Source organism: Ruditapes philippinarum, unplaced genomic scaffold, assembly GCF_026571515.1.
Source record: "Ruditapes philippinarum isolate M1 unplaced genomic scaffold, ASM2657151v2 ctg7281_1_1_1_1, whole genome shotgun sequence".
NCBI classification, from domain to species: Eukaryota; Metazoa; Mollusca; class Bivalvia; order Venerida; family Veneridae; genus Ruditapes; species Ruditapes philippinarum.
In genome coordinates this window covers 1-21,914 of record NW_026858866.1, presented here as the reverse complement: position 1 = coordinate 21,914, position 21,914 = coordinate 1, and the positions used below count along the sequence as shown (strand labels likewise).

The 21,914-nt window shown below is 32.9% G+C and overlaps 1 protein-coding gene and 1 long non-coding RNA gene across 2 annotated transcripts; one reads left to right on the top strand and one right to left on the bottom strand.

Annotated features, from left to right (window-relative positions):
• Nucleotides 1-11,268: 11,268 nt before the first annotated feature.
• On the top strand, nt 11,269-13,185 carry LOC132754530 (mucin-12-like; the record flags this gene model as incomplete). Its single annotated transcript, XM_060745170.1, has 1 exon — nt 11,269-13,185. A coding segment is annotated over one exon (1,917 nt), but the record flags the coding sequence as incomplete, so codon positions are not given.
• A 4,357-nt stretch (nt 13,186-17,542) lies between these two features.
• LOC132754527 (uncharacterized) lies at nt 17,543-21,894 on the bottom strand. Its single transcript, XR_009629093.1, has 2 exons — nt 21,759-21,894; nt 17,543-21,291 (listed from the first exon to the last, which is right to left on the bottom strand). It is a non-coding gene; the product is annotated as an uncharacterized LOC132754527 (long non-coding RNA).
• Between the last annotated feature and the right edge of the window lie 20 nt (nt 21,895-21,914).

Below are 21,914 nucleotides of genomic sequence, written 5' to 3'. Positions count from 1 at the left end.
TTCATATGGCGGAAAGATGGAACCTTCAATGTGACACAGTAGTGCCATTCCATGAAAAGCGGCGTATGGTCCCAAACAGTGTGCCCTAAACAAGAAAACAATCGGAACTAAATAAAATTAATTTTGAAAGGGGATCAGAGTTTATGGACTCATGAAAGCATTTTTAAAGGGTAGCGGTGGCCTAGGGGTTAAAGTGTCTGCCTCTCAACCAGAGGTCATGGGTACGAGCCCTACTTTGGTCACGACCATGTTTCTTCATCTGACACCTGTACTTGTTCAGGTTCCAGGAAGCAGACTCGAAAGTGATTTAATATAAGTTGTAAGAACTTGTTTCCCAATCAAGCTTAAATAAATATGTTTACACCATGAGTGTATTTTAACATGTATCGTTATCATATAATCATAATTCACCCTATATCACTCATTGTTGATCACTCATATAAATATGTCATATATCACTCATTGTTGATCACTCATATAAATATATCTTATATCACTCATTGTTGATCACTCATATAAATATATCATATATCATATATCACTCATTGTTGATCACTCATATATAAATATATTCATATATCATTCATTGTTGATCACTCATATATAATATATCATATATCATATATCACTCATTGTTGATCACTCATATAAATATATCATATCTATATCACTCATTGTTGATCACTCATATATAATATATATCATTATCATATGATCACTCATTGTTGATCACTCATATAAATATATCATATATCACTATTGTTGATCACTCATTATAAATATATCATATCATATATCACTCATTGTTGATCACTCATTATAATATATATCATTTATATCATATATCACTCATTGTTGATACTCATATAAATATATCATATATCACTCATTGTTGATCACTCATATAAAATATATCATATATCATATATCACTCATTGTTGATCACTCATATAAATATATCATATATCATTCATTGTTGATCACTCATATAAATATATCATATATCATATATCACTCATTGTTGATCACTCATATAAATATATCATATCATATATCACTCATTGTTGATCACTCATATAAATATATCATATATCACTCATTGTTGATCACTCATATAAAAATATATACAGCAACTTCATTTATTTTTTTTGTTTACAGAATATTCTGCTTCAGTGTGACATTTTAATAAATATGTTTTTGTTTGTTTGTTTCATTTTTTACGCCTTTTCCCACCAGTATTTAAGTCATATAGGCAAGTAGTTTCCTAACCATCGTTCCTGGAGAGTTGCACCAGTACTAGACTACCTTCCTCCGCGCTAAACTACCAAAGCATCTCCCGGGGATCGAACCCAAGCCAGAGAGGTAACTGGATTAGAAGTCATCAACCCTAACCCCTCGACCACGGAGGCGGTACACTATAATAAATATACATTCATAAATGCTTGTAAAATATTTCATGGAAACAAAAAAAAAATTACTTAATAACCATTTTAAGGAATATCAACAAGAAATATCAAGCATGCAAACAAAAGTCATTTAAAAACAAACAAGAGCTGTCAGTAGGACAGCATGCTCGACTATTCTAAGTGCTTGATAGTAAAAGAGCCTTAATAATGTAAAATTTTCTAAGTTCACAAAAGGGCTAATTTTTTTTTTATAAATTCATGTTATAGGCCTTAGAGAGAGTCTAATTATACAGTATTGCCTTGACTATTTGGAAGGTAATGTCACAAGGGTGTTTTATTGAGTATAATAATACTAATTACCTATGAATATATAAAATTGACAGAAAAGGTACAAAGGCTTGTTATTAAGATGTTTTATCAAGTAAATCACTGCTTTATTATTATGAATGCATAAAATTGTCCCAAAAAAGGCACAAACTCTTCAGTAGTTATGGAGATAACAGCTTACAAGCAAAACTTTACCATGAATTTCTAAGTTGAAAAAGGGAAGAAAAATCAGCCTAAATGCAAGATAGAATTATGGATCTTTGTCAGTGACCTACAATTCTGACCCTAAATGCATATGTGAAGTTTTAAATAAATATCTTTAATAGTTATTGAGATATGTAAAACTTGCATGTAAACATTAACCAGGAGACTAAGTAGAAAAGGGGATATGAATCAGCCTTAATGCAAGATAGAGTTATGGAACTTGGTCAGTGACATACAATTATGACCCTCAAATTATGACCCTAAGTACATGTGTAAAGGTTCAAGTAAATATGTTTGAAAACCTTTAACCTTTAACCAAAAATTGCTAAGATTCAAAGGGCAAATAATTCTGCAAATATTGCAGACAGAGTTATGCAATTTTTCAAAATGATGTACATTGTTACTATAAAAAAAGAATTGTAAATTTCAATTGAATTTCTCTAGCAATAATTATGATATTTGACCTTAGAAAAAAACTTTAACCAAAATTTCTAAGTTTCAAAGGGGCATAATTCTGTCAATATTGTAGGCAGAGTTATCCAACTTGTCAATCTGATGTACCTTGTTACTATAAATAAGTACTGTAAGTTTCAATTGAATATCTCAAGCAATAATTGAGATATTTGACTTTACAAAAAACTTTAACCAAAATTTCTAAGTTAAAAAGGGGCATAATTCTGTCAATATTGTAGGTAGAGTTATCCAACTTGTCAATCTGATGTACCTTGTTACTATAAATAAGTATTGTAAGTTTCAATTGAATATCTCAAGCAGTAATTGAGATATTTGACTTAACAAAAAACTTTAACCAACGCAGACGCGGACGCAGATGCAGACGCCGGGGCGACTACAATAGCTCTCATATTCTTCGAATAGTCGAGCTAATAAAAAAGGCAAAAACTAAAAGAGGTAAAATAAGTAAACAAAAATTTACAAGTTTTTATATCTCTTTAAATCTCTTCTCCTTTTCAAAGACAATTTTCTGTTCCAACATGGCTACTGAATAAACCTATGACAACATCAAACATAGCGGAATAATTTGTTGTATTAGCCAGATAAATCTGAAATCAAACATTTATTGTCATAATTAAGTTAACGCATTTTATAAGGGGAGGTAAGAAGTGCCTTAATTACATCAATTTCATTAGGAGATAACAAACCCTTCACAAAATAAGCTTTACTTATGGAGGTGAAGTTATAAATGTCTTATTAACATAATAATAGCAACAATAACTTTTACTCATCATTCATTTTTATAACAAGTACAAGTTGTTACTAAATCACTTATAAATTACTAAATTAATGTTTTCATTATTATAAATTGAATTGTACATGAAAAGTCCAAAACATTTTAGAAGGTCTAAGATAGATTAAAACATTTTTATTGATTAATGTAGCTTCAATGTAATTATCAAAATATTGAATTCTTATAATAACAGAGTATCAAGGGAGACAACTCACGCATCCCACAGCCAACACAGATATGGCATTCTGTGTAGAAAAGTTCCTGGACTGGTTACTGGCTTCCCAACATGTATCTCAATAATTGCTCTCTCTACCAAGTCCTGTATGAATGAAAGTTCCTGGACTGGTTACCGGCTTTCCAACCTGTATCTCAATAATTGCTCTCTCTACCAGGTCCTGTATGAAGGAAAGTTCCTGGACTGGTTACCGGCTTCCCAACCTGTATCTCAATAATTGCTATCTCTACCAGGTCCTGAATGAATGAAAGTTCCTGGACTGGTTACCGGCTTTCCAACCTGTATCTCAATAATTGCTCTCTCTACCAGGTCCTGTATGAATGAAAGTTCCTGGACTGGTTACCGGCTTCCCAACATGTATCTCAATAATTGCTCTCTCTACCAGGTCCTGTATGAATGAAAGTTCCTGGACTGGTTACCGGCTTCCCAACCTGTATCTCAATAATTGCTCTCTCTACCAGGTCCTGTATGAATGAAAGTTCCTGGACTGGTTACCAGCTTTCCAACCTGTATCTCAATAATTGCTATCTCTACCAGGTCCTGTATGAATAAAGTTACTGGACTGGTTACCAGCTTTCCAACCTGTATCTCAATAATTGCTCTCTCTACCAGGTCCTGTATGAATGAAAGTTCCTGGACTGGTTACCAGCTTTCCAACCTGTATCTCAATAATTGCTATCTCTACCAGGTCCTGTATGAATAAAGTTCCTGGACTGGTTACCGGCTTTCCAACCTGTATCTCAATAATTGCTCTCGCTACCAGGTCCTGTATGAAGAAAAGTTCCTGGACTGGTTACCGGCTTTCCTGTATCTCAATAATTGCTCTCTCTACCATGTCCTGTATGAATGAAAGTTACTAAATATGATTACAATAACTCCAGTACCAGTAATAGTCAAATTGTAATCTTAAAGAAACTCAACTGAGGTCCAAAAAAACCTAAAACCAGAAAATCTGAATTTCTTATATACAGTAGAAAGCTTGGCAAACTGAAAATATATTGTAAAAGATAAATAAAATTATATAAAGAAATTAATTGAAACTTGAATTTTCAAGCTATTCACAGCACAATATGAGTGAAAAGCATTACATAACTTTTTAATTTGAGTTATTTTGCACAATAAGAATAATTATTTTGGAAAAACGGAATGAGAGAATGATATAAAATTTTGCACACAACTTATTGCTCTAGACCTTCATCAAATGGAAAATTAATCTCGAAAAATTATTTTCAGCCTCCTCATATCAAAAACCTCAGTGGAGTCACTTTAAGACACATATTAATAATATCTGTGATATGTTGCGGTTCGGACCGGAATATCTGTCCCGAGAGGATCCGTCCATTGGTCGGTCACGAAGCTTGCAGAGTAACTGCCCATGGGCGGGTTCCTGAGGGACGGATATTTCGATCCGAACCGCAAACATATGTCAGATATTTTTTCTTGCATATTCTGCCATATTATTACATATTTAAAATGATTTACCTCAATAAATTATGATATATGTTCATGGGAATTAAAGTCATTTCATCAATAACTAAAATGAATTATTTCGAAATGACCTCATCCTAAGCACATATTTCCCTTCTAAAACGACATCATTTAAAAGCGGTTCATTCATAAAGTGCGTTAAAATGACGTTGTTGTTTGACAGGCGACTCATCTGGCACTCTCATTTGTCTGATCTTTTAAAGGACATGTGACGGCAGTGTGTACATGTGATCATTTAGTTCTCGAAAACCAGCCCTGAAATATAACAATAAAAATATGCTATCAATTATTATGATAAAAATATATACATGTATATAAAACATTAAGAAATTACACTGCCTTATAAGGTATTATAAACATTACATCACATGCTCTAGACAAAATAATTAAGTATGAAAAATAACAAAGAGCAATAACATTTATTATACAAAATACACAAAATAAAGATTTTCGAAAAAGGGGAAAAGCAACCAAATAAAACTTCCACTATTTTGCAAATTTACATATAGGGCTATTTACCTGTAGAATATAAATCTGTTGACTAATATTCACAGACATCTTCTGCCACTGTTCAGCATAGTATATTATATTACTGTACATTACCATGCTTGAATTCACCTACAATAACAGATAGTTTCAGATTTTTACAAAAAATAGCACTCTCGACAAAACTGGCAGCCATTTGGGGGTCATTATTTAAAACATATATAATTGATAAAATAATGAAAATATGTTCACAATCAAGTATATTGTCAAATTCTTTACATAATAATATGATGAAATGTATTATTCAAACACCAATATCAAAAACATTTTATCAGATTACTTGGAAATGACAGACTTGTGTGAGATTTTGATCTTATCTGAAGCATAAATAGTAAACTTCGCTTATAACTATACTCAGCAATCTTAGAGTCACCTAGAATTAAAATTAAGTGAAGTGAAAAATAATGCAAAAAAATACAAAAGATAAATTTACAAATTATGACTATTTGTTAACTTTATTGTTTTTATTCATGGAAGTAACATATTTTGAAGTATGTTTATGTGCTTGAACATGTAACACACCATAAAATTGTATAATTTTGTTGGTAAGCGTATAATTTGGAGCAAAGAGAATTTTGGGATTGTTGAACAAGATATGTGTCAATATTTCTATCTTCTTCTCAAAAACTTTCCATATCCATATCTAAAATTACAGTACGGTCCTTAATGCTTGATATTTTGATCTCAAATAAGTAAAGGTGCTATATTTATTGATATTGCATGATACACAGTTATATAACCATGAACATTGTAATATTTGGTTATTTAACTTTGGTGATAAATATATTAAAGCTATGCTGTATTGGTTATTGTCAGTTGGTCTTCTACGTGTAAGCCCACCATGTACCTTGGAATATACTGACGATGGATATACCCAGACACATCGAAAACTGCAATATGGTACCAAGTTACCCAACAATACGTTTTGGTACCCAGTAATACTAAAATATCCCCAGATGTTTCCCCTATATACTAATTTTTACATACATGTAGTACTTTTTGAACTTGTACAGACTAGTATACTCAAGGGGGCCTAGAAGAAGAGCCCGTGACAACAATGACAACAACAATCATTCTAGAAGAAGAGCCCGTGACAACAATAACAACAACAATCATGAAAGTTGCATGCTTCAGTTATTCAAAGAAAAATTAATATTAAACATTTATCTCATATATCTCATGTAACCCATTGATATTAAACATTTATCTCATATATCTCATGTAACCCCATTAATATTAAACATTTATCTCATATATCTCATGTAACCCTATTGATATTAAACATTTATCTCATATATCTCATGTAACCCCATTGATATTAAACATTTATCTCATATATCTCATGTAACCCCATTGATATTAAACATTTATCTCATATATCTCATGTAACCCCATTGATATTAAACATGTATCTCATATATCTCATGTAACCCCATTGATATTAAACATGTATCTCATATATCTCATGTAACCCCATTGATATTAAACATTTATCTCATATATCTCATGTAACCCATTAATATTAAACATTTATCTCATATATCTCATGTAACCCCATTAATATTTAAACATTTATCTCATATATCTCATGTAACCCCATTGATATTAAACATTTATCTCATATATCTCATGTAACCCCATTAATATTAAACATTTTATCTCATATATCTCATGTAACCCCATTAATATAAAACATTTATCTCATATATCTCATGTAACCCCATTGATATTAAACATTTATCTCATATATCTCATCAAGTAACCCCATTAATATTAAAACATTTATCTCATATATCTCATGTAACCCCATTAATATTAAACATTTATCTCATATATTCTCATGTAACCCAATTGATATTAAACATTTATCTCATATATCTCATGTAACCCCATTGATATTAAACATGTATCTCATATATCTAATGTAACCCCATTAATATTAAACATTTATCTCATATATCTCATGTAACCCCATTAATATTAAACATTTATCTCATATATCTCATGTAACCCCATTGATATTAAAACATTTATCTCATATATCTCATGTAACCCCATTGATATTAAACATTTATCTCATATATCTCATGTAACCCCATTGATATTAAACATTTATCTCATATATCTCATGTAACCCCATTAATATTAAACATTTATCTCATATATCTCATGTAACCCCATTGATATTAAACATTTATCTCATATATCTCATGTACCCCATTGATATTAAACATTTATCTCATATATCTCATGTAACCCCATTAATATTAAACATTTATCTCATATATCTCATGTAACCCCATTAATATTAAACATTTATCTCATATATCTCATGTAACCCCATTGATCTCCTACACACTTTACATCCTGCAGTAAACAGAGTAAAAATACTTACCATGATGTAGAGGGACTTTGCTGCTATTTTGGTGAGAGTTGTTTTTGTTGTTCAAGACGACAGCGCCACAGTAGAGGTTCAATATTCCGCCATATTGAATTAAAATGTTTCATCCTCTTCTTCTTAGATATTTCTGGCTATATATGGAATAAAGAAATATAAACATTGGTTTACCTCATAGCATGCTGAACTTATGCTCTTCTTCTTAGATATTTCTGGCTATATATGAAATGAACTTATGCTCTTCTCAGGGGCGTAGCTAGGGCTTGAAAAGTTATACGCACAGCGAGGCACGAAGTGCCGAGAGGGGGAGCGTGCGGGAGGGGGTGTCCCCCTCCCGCTGGTGGTCTCCCCCGGAAAATTTTGAAAAATTAGATGCTAAATCGTGGGCTCTGGCATGTCTTGAAGCACCTTTTGCACGTAAAGCATGAAGCATTTTCAAGTCATTTTTTCTCCATAAATTGATAAACATATAGCTGCTCGTTTTACTATTTGTATTTTCTGATCGAAGATCAGTAAATACAAAGCTGACATTCAATCTCTGACACAGAAGTTTCACGACAAACCTAACAACAAGTAGTTCTCAAATCAGCTTAAAACTAGCGATTTAAAAGAAAAAAATATTTTTATTTTGTTACAAGTATCCAACAAATTACAACGCATTCAAAGTTTAAAAGTAGCGTTGGCTTATAGAATTGTCAATAAATGCCAAATCACAAATTACGCGGAGGAATATGATTTTAATCAATGGTAATGCTATTTCAAGCGATGTCGATTACCGAATACTACACAAATAAATCTGACTGCCGAGTAGTGGAATATATAGATTCTACATGTCGGACTGTTTGGGCGAGAAGATTTTTGCTAAATTATTTACTTCAATTTTAAAGAACAGGTTTATCCTGAACAAATACCTCGAAATTAATAAGGATAACAAACCCGTAATGCAATGGAAGTTCTAAATTAAGAATGACTTGATTTTACTCAGACATTGTTTGTATAACTTATCCGTGGTGCAAGGGTAATGTGCTCGTCTAGTGTGTGAGAGTTCAAATCCCAGTCGAGGCAACTTTTTTAAAATTCTTTTTAAGTGTCTTTGTTAAGGAAGTAGCCTTGATATGCAAGAATAAAGTATGGCTGTCATAAAAAATGAACATAAATGATTTTGATGCAACTCTAGTTATGTGAAATTCCGTATATATCAAACTCTGGTGCCTTGCAAGATGAATTATAGTACATATAAATAAACTTATATAGGAAAATACATACAGATATACAGTACGATTTAGAATGCATAGATCAGAAAATACCACAGAGCTTGCAGCCCTTTGATTAACTTCTTTCATTATAACTTCGAAACAGATTTGTGAAGAAAAAAGGCAGTGTACGCCTTGTAGTTTTCTTATTCTACACGTGCATATAAACAGACACAAAAGTTTTTCCATGTGAAGTTTGATTAAGGATGCAGATCATGAAATTGGTTTATGTATGAATGCCCGTTCAATTGTAAAATGCATTTAACCAGATAACAAGTTTTTTTTTAGCATTTCTCATCAAATCAGTTTGGTAAGAACGGCTTTTCTCTCAAGCCTTCAGTCTGATTTGTCCAAGTGTATATAGTATTTCCAAATGCACAAGAAAAATTATACTCTGAGCACACTTCTATTCCATTGTAAGAAAGTAGGGAAATTACCAGATACAACGATATAGTAAATGGTCTAATGATCACTCCATAGGTCTCCTCAGGCGGTGATGAGAAAGTAACAGACTTACTCATAGATATATTTTGTTCCCTAAAAAAATATGGTCTCAATGATGGCTGCTAACGCCTCGATCCCTGTTCTTTTGTACTTTCTGCCGATAGGCCGTTGATCCGAACTCGACCTCATTCTGCTCTTCCTTCCAGATGTGTACAAAGTGGTCGACTCTTGTGATGGGTTTCATGTTTTCTTTTGAGTGTGTGTGCCAATCAACGACTTTTCTTGCGTTGCTCCAGTCAATCAACGGACGAGTAATAAGCATATTTTCAGCCGCATTAAAGGCAAAACATGGAGCACAAAATACCCCATCAAATAAAGGGATGTACCTTAAGAAGATGGGTGCTTCTCTTGCTCAAACGCAAAGTCTGGCACTCGCCTACTTGGTGCCTTTTTTCGAGTTCTCTGAGAGGTGCAACCCAACCTGTATGTGGCTCGAACCGTTCGGTGAGGACCTTTTTTTTTTAGAATCTGGCATTCTTAGTCGGCTTCTGATATCCATACTTCCGATATCCAGGAATTGTGCTCCCAGGGAGGTTCTAGCGGTTCTGTGGACCATAAACAGGGTCGCTTGTCCTGGAATTTTGGCGGACACAACAACACACCAAAAATTAAATTTTGCCCCGAGTTGATGATTTTTAAAATCTTGATCCAGAACTTACAAGATTTAAAGTCGTTTTAAAATAATGCTATCCCAAAGGAAACGATTTAGAAAGGATTGGTCTAACGAAATATTTTGTAAACTAAAATGGAGATTTAGATCTATAGCGATGAAATCATTAAAACTTAGATTTTCTCAACTTTATTTTTTTTACCTTCCGAATTTTTTTATACGCAATTTCGTATTGTGCGTAATGGGCGCTACGCCCTTGCTTCTTCTTAGATATTTCTGGCTATATATGGAATAAAGAAATATAAACATTGGTTTACCTCATAGCATGCTGAACTTATGCTCTTCTTCTTAGATATTTCTGGCTATATATGGAATAAAGAAATATAAACATTGGTTTACCTCTTAGCATGCTGAACTTATGCTCTTCTTCTTAGATATTTCTGGCTATATATGAAATAAAGAAATATAAACATTGGTTTACCTTTTACCCTACTGATCTTATAATGGACTTGTCAAGCTTTAGTTTAAGAACAGTCCATTTGTTATTTAAGGTAATTCAGTATCAATATAATTATATATATATATTGAGAAGGCAACAAAATATGTCTGGTCAGAATGCACATACTTGAAGGGTTAAACAGTATAAAAACTAAAACCAGAATAATTTTATATGTGTTAAATAAACATATACATGTAAATAACCATTAATTACCAGAGATCGTGAGGAATATAATATAATATATATACTGAATATAATTGCTTAACTTAAAGACTTATAAATCAACAAATGATTAATTACATAATTAATATGAAATTATCCTTCGAAATGTATATTATAATTTACTTAAATTATATAAACAGATAAAATATACAAGTAGTGACCCAGGTAAATATTTACACTTAAACTCACCAATATACAATACTAACACCTAGGTAATAAGTGATTCACTTGACCAATTTCACACATACACAGTCATACAGTTCCACAATGATGCTACTCCTCTCACAATGACAGAATCTGTCCTCAGATTGATCCACGCAATAACCAATAAATCCAATACCAACGACACTGTGCGACGTCAATCCACACAACTATACCACGTCAATCCACACAACTATACCACGCCAATCCACAACTATACCACGTCAATCCACACAACTATACCACCCCAATCCACACAACTTTACCAAGCCAATCCACAACTATACCACTCCAATCCACACAACTATACCATGCCAATCCACACAACTATACCACGCCAATCCACAACTATACCACGTCAATCCACACAACTATACCACGCCAATCCACAACTATACCACGTCAATCCACACAACTATACCACCCCAATCCACACAACTTTACCAAGCCAATCCACAACTATACCACGCCAATCCACACAACTATACCACGCCAATACACAACTATACCACGCCAATCCACAACTATACCACGTCAATCCACAACTATACCACGTCAATCCACACAACTATACCACGCCAATCCACACAACTATACCATGCCAATCCACAACTATACCACGCCAATCCACATAACTTTACCAAGCCAATCCACACAACTATACCATGCCAATCCACACAACTATACCACGCCAATCCACACAACTATACCACGCCAATCCACACAACTATACCACGCCAATCCACACAACTATACCACGCCAATCCACACAACTATACCACTCCAATCCACACAACTATACCACGCCAATCCACACAACTATACCACGCCAATCCACACAACTATACCACGCCAATCCACACAACTATACCACGCCAATCCACACAACTATACCACGTCAATTCACACAACTTTACCAAGCCAATCCACACAACTTTACCAAGCCAATCCACACAACTTTACCAAGCCAATCCACACAACTACACCATGCCAATCCACACCACTTTAACATGCCAATCAACACCGATGTACCACGTCAATCCACACAACTATACCACGCCAATCCACACACTATACCACGCCAATCCACACAACTATACCACGTCAATCCACACAACTATACCACGTCAATCCACACAACTATACCACGTCAATCCACATAACTTTACCACGCCAATCCACACAACTATACCATGCCAATCCACACAACTATACCACACCAATCCACACAACTATACCACGCCAATCCACACAACTATACCACGCACAACTTTACCATGCCAATCCACACAACTATACCATGCCAATCCACAACTATACCACGCCAATCCACACAACTTTACCACGCCAATCCACACAACTATACCACGCCAATCCACAACTATACCACGTCAATCCACACAACTATACCACGCCAATCCACACAACTATACCACGCCAATCCACACAACTATACCATGCCAATCCACAACTATACCACGTCAATCCACACAACTATACCACGCCAATCCACACAACTATACCAATCCAATCCACACAACTATACCACGCCAATCCACACAACTATACCATGCCAATCCACAACTATACCACGCCAATCCACACAACTATACCACGCCAATCCACACAACTATACCACTCCAATCCACACAACTATACCACGTCAATCCACACAACTATACCACGCCAATCCACACAACTTTACCACGCCAATCCACACAACTATACCACGCCAATCCACACAACTATACCATGCCAATCCACAACTATACCACGCCAATCCACATAACTTTACCACGCCAATCCACACAACTATACCACGCCAATCCACAACTATACCACGCCAATCCACAACTATACCACACCAATCCACACAACTTTACCACGCCAATCAACACAACTTTACCACGCCAATCAACACAACTTTACCACGCCAATCAACACCAATGTACCACGACAATCCACAACGTTGGGAGCCAATCAAGCAGCTGGGCCTCTATAGGGTTCTTTGCTAGATATTTATTTGGTGTAGTACATACAATCTAAATTACACAAAACAATGGGCCTGAAAAGAAAATAAGGCATCACAAATATATTACACGATATCATTGTACTTATATTAATATTAAATAAATCAATTTAAATAGTAATCTACATGTACTTATTTAAATGTGATTAATTACTCTTTTATACAAACATTATCATAAAAGTACATATCATCATAATCTACTATTTACATACATGTACAATATGTATATAACTTACACAATAAATACAAAACATCATTATATACCTTGTGAGTGATACAAGTACCCTCTATAAATATTCCTCCACAAACAATCGATCACTCTAACATCCAGTGTAATTTTGTGACTTGTGCTGTGAACTTAAGGTTATATTCATGCAAGGTGTTAAGAATAGAAGAAATAGTATTTTAGATCATCCATTACAAATTCTTACACAAAATCCAAAACAACTCAAGAATCAGTACAAGACATATAAAACCCATAATACACATAATACATGTAATAGAATTAATAAACCATCTAGAGATAGATAACCAACTGTAAACTAAAAAGAATAAATACCTTAGTCCAATTCTCCTCCAAACAGTTTACATTAAAGACACATCATGACCAAAAATATAAAAAAATGATTAAATGTTAAAATATTAGCACTGCTACATTTATCCTTCATGAATCTAATATTTTATAATTATTCATCTTAATAGATGACTGTATTAATGTACAGCAAACAAACCGACATTAGACCACAATTCAGACCTAATGCATTCAACAATCTAATTGGTATGAAAGAAATTGAATATCCCATGAAAGATTAATGCAAAATGAACATGCTAACACTAGTAGACATTTAATTTATCACTTTACTTAGGAGATATGTCCGTTTAAACGACACTACTGCCATGTTATCCAACTAGGCAGCATTATGGCCGAGCAATATTCAGACACCAAGGATATCCAAATGCGGATTCTTTGATTATACAGTTGATTAATTGGTAAAATCAAATTTAAACAGACTTTTACTAGTACCACTTTGATAAATTATAGTAGTTCTTTTTTTGTTCTTGTAATCTATAATTGCTTCGTACTAATTATTTTTTAATTTTTAATAAAGAACAAATTGTAAACATAAAATATTATAATGGGACGTAAATGTATATTGATTACATTGAGGGGAAAAATTTTGTCTCATGCTTGTATAAATTGTACTGCACCTGGCAACATGCAGTAATTGCAACATTTATAGTTTATCATTTATATATTTAAATTGTAAGAAAATGACCCAAAATGAAAAGCGTTTGAACGCTTTTCACAAATCGGGATAAGAAAAGCATAAAAATGATTTTCAATTTATTTCAAAGTATATTTCTTAACTATTTTAGCATATATTTTTGTTTAAAGTGCCCCACCTCATTTATGTAAGAAATATAAATGTTATGTTTTTAGGCTTTTTAACCTCAGTGGAGTCCCTTTAATGATAAGGCTAAATGGCAGGAAATGCCTTCCTTGCCATTTCAAGTAAGCCACTGGGTTTAATTGGCAAATTATAGTGTTTGGAACCTGAATAATTATAAGATTTTAACAGTGTCAATTCCAGGAGGGGGGATTGGGTGACTCAACCATATTTTTGAGAATTCCCTCTAGGGAGGGGGAAAATGTTACATAGATAAAGAAGGAAAAAGATCAACAAATGTGTAATAAATTTTCACTTTTCGATACCCCCACCCCCTCTGTGTTTCAAATCCTAAAATAGACAATAATTAACATCATAATTTATTTTGTAATCATAATTTTTACAAAGAAACACTGGCTAAAAATTGCTTGTCATTTTCCATTTTTAAAATCTGAAATGTGGTGCTTAAAGATTCGCCAGCATTCATTAGATACAAGGGAAGGTAATTTTGTGGTTGATTTCCATTTTCGTTCTGAAAAAATGTTGAAAATTGTTGGCATTCGATACCTGATGTTTGAAAAATGGAATGGATATTGAATCGCATTACAAAATTTCGTTGATACACAATCCATTGAATCAATAACACCCCTACCTTGCATTGTGCACGTTTTGACCCATAAATCTTTACTTTTATAAATATGATTTTAGCTACGCCTTTAATATTGATACAATCCTTTTACATGTTTTAGACGGTAAATGGTCAACTCGACCCTATACCAACTCGGCACAGGTCAACTCGACCCTATACCAACTCGGCACAGGTCAACTCGACCCTATACCAACTCTGCACAGGTCAACTCGGCCCTCTATTAAAAACCTATTAGGATATAGATTGTTTAGTTTATAAAAATTTAAGGTGTAAATTACTATAAAAGTATTCAGAGGTATGATCACTAACAAACAGAAATTGAAAAAGTTGGCAGTGTACTAAAAGTCTTGTAGCCAATGTAGGTATTATTAATTTATTTGAAATTATCTTTCTTGATAATATAAAATGTCACAAATTATTTGGATTAACGCTGATTACCCTGCCGTGTGGTGATTAGTGCAAACATATGAGAAGGCTTTACGTCTGTCGCAAACAAAGTTTGCTAGCTTAACAGGCTATACTGTAATACAGACACAAATCAACTTATCAATCCTAAAATTTAACCTAGTCCAAGTGTCCCACTTGTTAACCGTAGTAATTCTTAAGACAGTAAGACAAACTTTATTTATAGTCGGTTATGGTTAACAGTACAAAACGTAAGCTTTAAGCTTGTATCCGACATGAACAAAATAAACAAAAAAAATATCGTTAAGATAATAATACATACAATAATTATGCGTTTACAATGCATCTGTTAAACAGTATAACGGGATTCTGCTCCTTTGACTCTTGTTTGCTTGCAGAGGACGGCATTTTACTGCGGTTACTAAAGTCACACTGATCAATCTCCTACGCAGTGATTTCCCCTTATCAGTAGAAGTTACAAATCGGTCAAGGGAGGTAATCACTGCAAGGAGTTTGATCAAACTCTTACGCAGTTGTCTCCCTTTGCTTGCCAATCGAATGACTGAGGAGTTGGGAGTTTGATTACTATTCAATATCAGGATCAGGAGCAAGCTAGTGATCCTGCTTTTATTTTCACTAAAATTGTGTTTGCTAGAATTAAATGGCAAAATTTTAAAATGTAAAAAATTGCTGATTTACAAAGAAACCAAACTATCAACAAATAACAAACTACATGTAAATACAAAAATAATCGGATCAATTTTAGGATCAGGATTGGGACCAATATTTGGATCAACTGTAACATGCCCTTATCTTGCAGAAATAACAATAAATCTATTCTAAAATTTCATAAACTTGCTAATAATGCAAGTCCAGTTTTAATCTTTGAGGATAAACAATGAAGACTATTAGATTTTTTAAATTTGACCCTGATCCTTAAATCTTGTGAACACGAGCCTGGTCATAATATTATGAATCCGGATAAAGTGATTTAATTGTTCTCTCTCTATACTGAAGTGTAAAATGTTTTACGTGAAAGACCCCATACTTTGTTACGAACCGTTCAAATAACATTTATGTGAAGCAAAAAGCATTTCCGCATAGCACGGTCGTTTTTTGGACTGGCGACTTGTTCTTTGGACTGGCAATTTGTTCTTTCTCTATATATAGTGTTGTTTTGTTTTTTTGTCACAAAAACCCACAATATTGTGTTATCAATCATTTGTGTGATTACATTGCCGATTAGAAATTCAATTAGTTTGGAGACTCTTTTTTACAGCAATATAAGGCACCAAGTTTTAGCCAAGGAAATATGGCCACAAGATTTTTGCAAAGCATGGTCGTTTTTGAACCGACGATTGTTATTTCTCTATACCAAGACTTAGTGTAAATTAAAAAAAACACTATATATTCTGCTACCTACTGTTCAAACACCATTTCTATGATTCCGTTGCGGTTAAGATCTTCTTTACAGCTCTACTCCAAAGCATAGAGGCTGGACATTTTTTTTTAGTTTTTGACAAGCAATTTTGTTCTGTCTCTATATCAAGTGTACAATGTAAAAAAAAAACATCATATTCTGGTACCAACCATTCAAACACAATTTGTGTGTTTCCGTTGCAGATTAGAAATTCCATACTAGTAAGGTAAAAAGTCTTCGCATTTTGGATATAATACTTGGAACTAGGTGGGCTGCAACTATATACCTTTTGCATATGAACGTCATCACTAGTTACTCTGCTTTGATATGTGGTATAAAAGCACTTAAATATTTTCCATACAATGGTATTAGTAATGATTTTCCCTTGTGGTAATGACAATTTTTACGCTTTGGTGATACAGCTAAAAATATTAAAACCAATGGATAAAGTATGCAAAAATGGCAGATCAATATTTTTGGACAAAACATGCATCATTGATAAGCGAGTGAAATCAGTTTGATATATTTATTTTATAAAGACAAGCAATATAGCTCTTACAATTGTAGTGTAACGCTCAGATCTGAATAACTCAATATGAATAAGTCAACACAATATCAAGTTTATAAACGTCAGATATATGTATTTATTTAATTAATATTGTACAATTATTGACTAGTGAGCCATTGAATATTATACAAATATGGACTTTTTAGCTGTTGAATATGATGTGATATGTACTGAAAAAATTAATATTGACCGAGGCGATAGCCGAGGTCAATATTAATTTTTCAGTACATATCACATCATATTCAACAGCTAAAAAGTCCATATATGTTTTATTATATAATTTATAAATAGCTTTTATATGGCTTATCACATAGATCTGCCATTGCATATGATGGAAATCATTATTTTTCAGCTTGTCTACTGTTTCCATAATTTGGCCCTTTCTATTGGCATGCTGATCCCTATTGTTCTTAAAAATGCAAAACGGTAACTAATATAGACTAATTTGACTCTTGTGTACACCCAACTCAATGTTTTTTCAGAATAATAACAACAAACTTGGCATGACGTCACGTCAAAGTCTTGCTTCTTTTAGGGATTTCCAGAAAATCTATTTTTAGAAGAAAAACCGGTGAATATACTCTGAAAATCTATTTTTAGGAAAAAAAACAGTGAATATACTCTGATATTGACCTGTTATTTTTTACAAAAAGTTGCTTGTTAGCCAATCAGGGAAAGGCATTTCAAAGCTATTTATAGATTATATAATAATATGTGATATTCACCGGCAGATGACATATTGACCGAGGCGATAGCAGAGGTCAATATGACTTTCTGCCGGTGAATATCACACCATATGCAATGGTTTACTAGTCAATAATTGTTTTATTATATGAATAGGCTAAGAAATTAACAAAATCACAAAAGTGCAACCTTATAATTATACATGTACAAATTTTGCCTCGTTGAAGCGCGGGAAGAAAGACGCACGTGTTAGGCGTGCAACTTCTACGCGAACGCTGCGCATACAAAAATAATTCAAGTTTATACTCATTATTGCGGTGTAACCCTTAAGTATAATAGTAAAGTATTGATATTTTAATCGAGAAATATGCCATAAAGAAAAAAAAGCAACAACTATTTTTTAATTAACACGCGTAATTAACAGTCTACGGTGTATGATCATTGTATATTTTTAGACTGGGAAAATCGAATTCAGCCAGTGAATATGATACTACACCCAGTAAATATGATTTTATAAAAAGTTCTGTTGACTACTGCTTGGACCAATGAGATTGCAGCTTTATTTAGATCATATAATAACTAGAAATGTGTCATCATGCCACGGATGCCCCCGCATGCAGCCAAAATTTCAGATGGTGCATTAATTATTTTTTTCATTTTAAGTTCAAAGCCCTCAAAACTTTTCAATGTTAACACTAACCATTTTCATACAATGTTCAAGGCACTGAAATTATTCAGTCTTAACCTTTTAAAAATAGCATATTGCATATTTGTAGCCAAAATAATGGCTAAAAGTATGAGTGCTGAAACTGAAAGTTCAAAATTTTTCCAACATTCAGGAAAGATAAGTTTGTTTATAATCATTGAACCACAACCAAATTCAAACTTAAACTGCTTATTCCTTAGATGTATCTATATCATTTTCAAAAAGAAAGGGACATAACTCTGCCAAAAAATCATCAAACCATGACCAAATTCCAACTTGACCTGCCCATTCCTTTGACATATCCATATGTCAAAATTAAGTTGAATATGTAACACTGTTGGGTAAATAATGAACAGAAACTGTAAATTTCATATTATTTTCAAAGTGAAAGGGGCATTACTCTGCCAAAAATCATTGAACCATGACCAAATTCGAACTTGGCCTGGGCATTCCAAAAACATATCCATATGTCAAATTTGAGTTGAATGTGTTGTACCATTGGGGAGATAATGAACGGAAACTGAAAATTTTATATTATTTACAAAGTAAAAGGGGCATAACTCTGCCAAAAATCATCGAACCATGACCAAATTTGAACTTGACCTGTATTTTCTCATGACATATCCATATGTCAAGTTTGAGTTGAATGTGTTGTACTGTTGGGGAGATAATGAAAGGAAACTGAAATTTCATATTATTTTCAAAGTAAAAGGGGCATAACTCTGCCAAAAATCATCAAACCGTGACCAAATTCGAACTTGACCTGTATTTTCTCATGACATATCCCTATGTCAAATTTGAGTTGAATGTGTGCAACCGTTCTTAAGATAATGAACGGAAACTGATGATGATGGAATGACAGAATGACGGAAGGATGGAAGGACGGAAGGACGGAATGACGGAACAGGGTAACACTATATGCCCCGGCCATTACATGGCGGGGGCATAAAAATGTTATTCTATAAGATAAAACAATTGCTTAACCAATGTCTTTAATAATTTCACAATTCTTATACAAATACGTAAAGTAATAAGAATCAATGTCAATTGCGTATTTAGCATAATTTAACCTAAGTGAGTGAGTCTGTTTTAACATCAAAAACTACACTGAATAATATAATATTTCGCTCACCTTAAATACTAAAATAATATACGCCTTAGACTTAATAACTTTACAATTCATAAAGTATATATGCATTAATGGACAGCTAACAATTAAATAAACAATTATGTTTGCACGATATAGGTACAAATCCCCGTTTAAGTGATGACATGCCCATCAATTAACTAAATTAAGCATAGTGTCCGGTGACAGCTCATTATATTAAATATATCCGCCTATGTATTGTTGACTAATTACCGGCTAATTACCGTTATCCTACACAATAAATGTCATTTTGAGATAAAAATGATACATTTCCAAATCAATGAATCCCATGACTAGGAATGAAAATCCAACCTGATTTATTTGGCAATGCTAAACAAGTAGTTACAAATTAAACAAATAATTAAACTTGTATTTTTTTTTAAAGGAGTCACTTCTCCAAACTATAACGTTACACAATTCTCTTCAGGAAAAATAAGCTTTTAAAAAGAAACTAAAGATCAGAAATTTGACCAAATATCATTTGTTTTCAAATATAAAGATTAATAAAAATTTGACAAAACATCAAACAGTTTAAAATATAAAGATAACTACAAATTCGACAAAATATCATTCAGTTTAATCACTAGAAATTTGACCAAATACTAATAAGTTTAAAATAGAAAAGATTATCATTAATGATATTATTGTAAGTTGAAAACACAAAATTGCTCCAAACTGAAATTATGCAGTGTCAAACCTTCTATTTTTAAATAACAAAGGTCAATAACTCCTCAACAATTTGGTGGATCATGGTGGCATTTTAAACAAAATTCCGTCTAATTTCAAATAACAATCTGACCAACTGGTTGTAAGATATTGATCACAACAGGAAAATGGACAGACAGATGGACAATATCCCCCCTTACAATATCATCTTTCATATAAAAAGATCTTGAATTCACACATTTTTTACACTTAGAAGAAGTATCTTCAAGCATGAACATTGCATTGTGTTCTAATATCACAGAATATCATATTATCTGCCATTCAAGATTCATTATCTTGGACAAAAAGCATTTCATTCTTTCCTAATCCAGCTTCTTCAAATGTGATTGGTTCAGGATATTCACTTGTTGGTTCACATGGTAATGTCTTTCTCGGGAAGTTTGTAACAATGTGGACAATCTTCATGACAGAATGTGAAATAATACAGATACTGAAATATATAAAACAACAAAAAACATTATACGACATTTCAGCTAAAGGAAGTGAAATAAACAAACTACGGGGATATAATGGCTCTTAATGTCATGCCTGAAAACAATGGTCAAACATGGTCATAATTCTCATAATGCCAAAGTAATTTATTGTAACTATCATGTTTAAGGTGATCAAAGAAAAAATTTGTTTACATAACCCTAAGAAAATTTGAGTATGAAAAATATTAAAGACAATAATTTCAAAAGTAAGTATAATAGAGAACATACATATACAGTACTTTAAATTCAGATCAGTTCATGTGCATATGAATATACCAGATTTCAAAGCAAACAAATAAAATTTGAATTTTCTATTAAATTTGAACCAAAGTTTGATAGAACTGATATCATGAAAATCTCATATTATTCTAGGTAATTAAATATATGAGAGATGATTTTTAGCAAAAAGTGAAAATAAATTTACTTTTAAAGACCGAGACTTCAAAAACAGCCTCTCTATTCTTGTTCCATTAGGTGTTTTAGAACAACACAAACAGATTTCCAGCATGACCATTCTCAGGTTCTGGAGGAATTTCATTCTTTAGCTCCTCCTTGCGGTTTTTTTTTCCTGAAAATACAG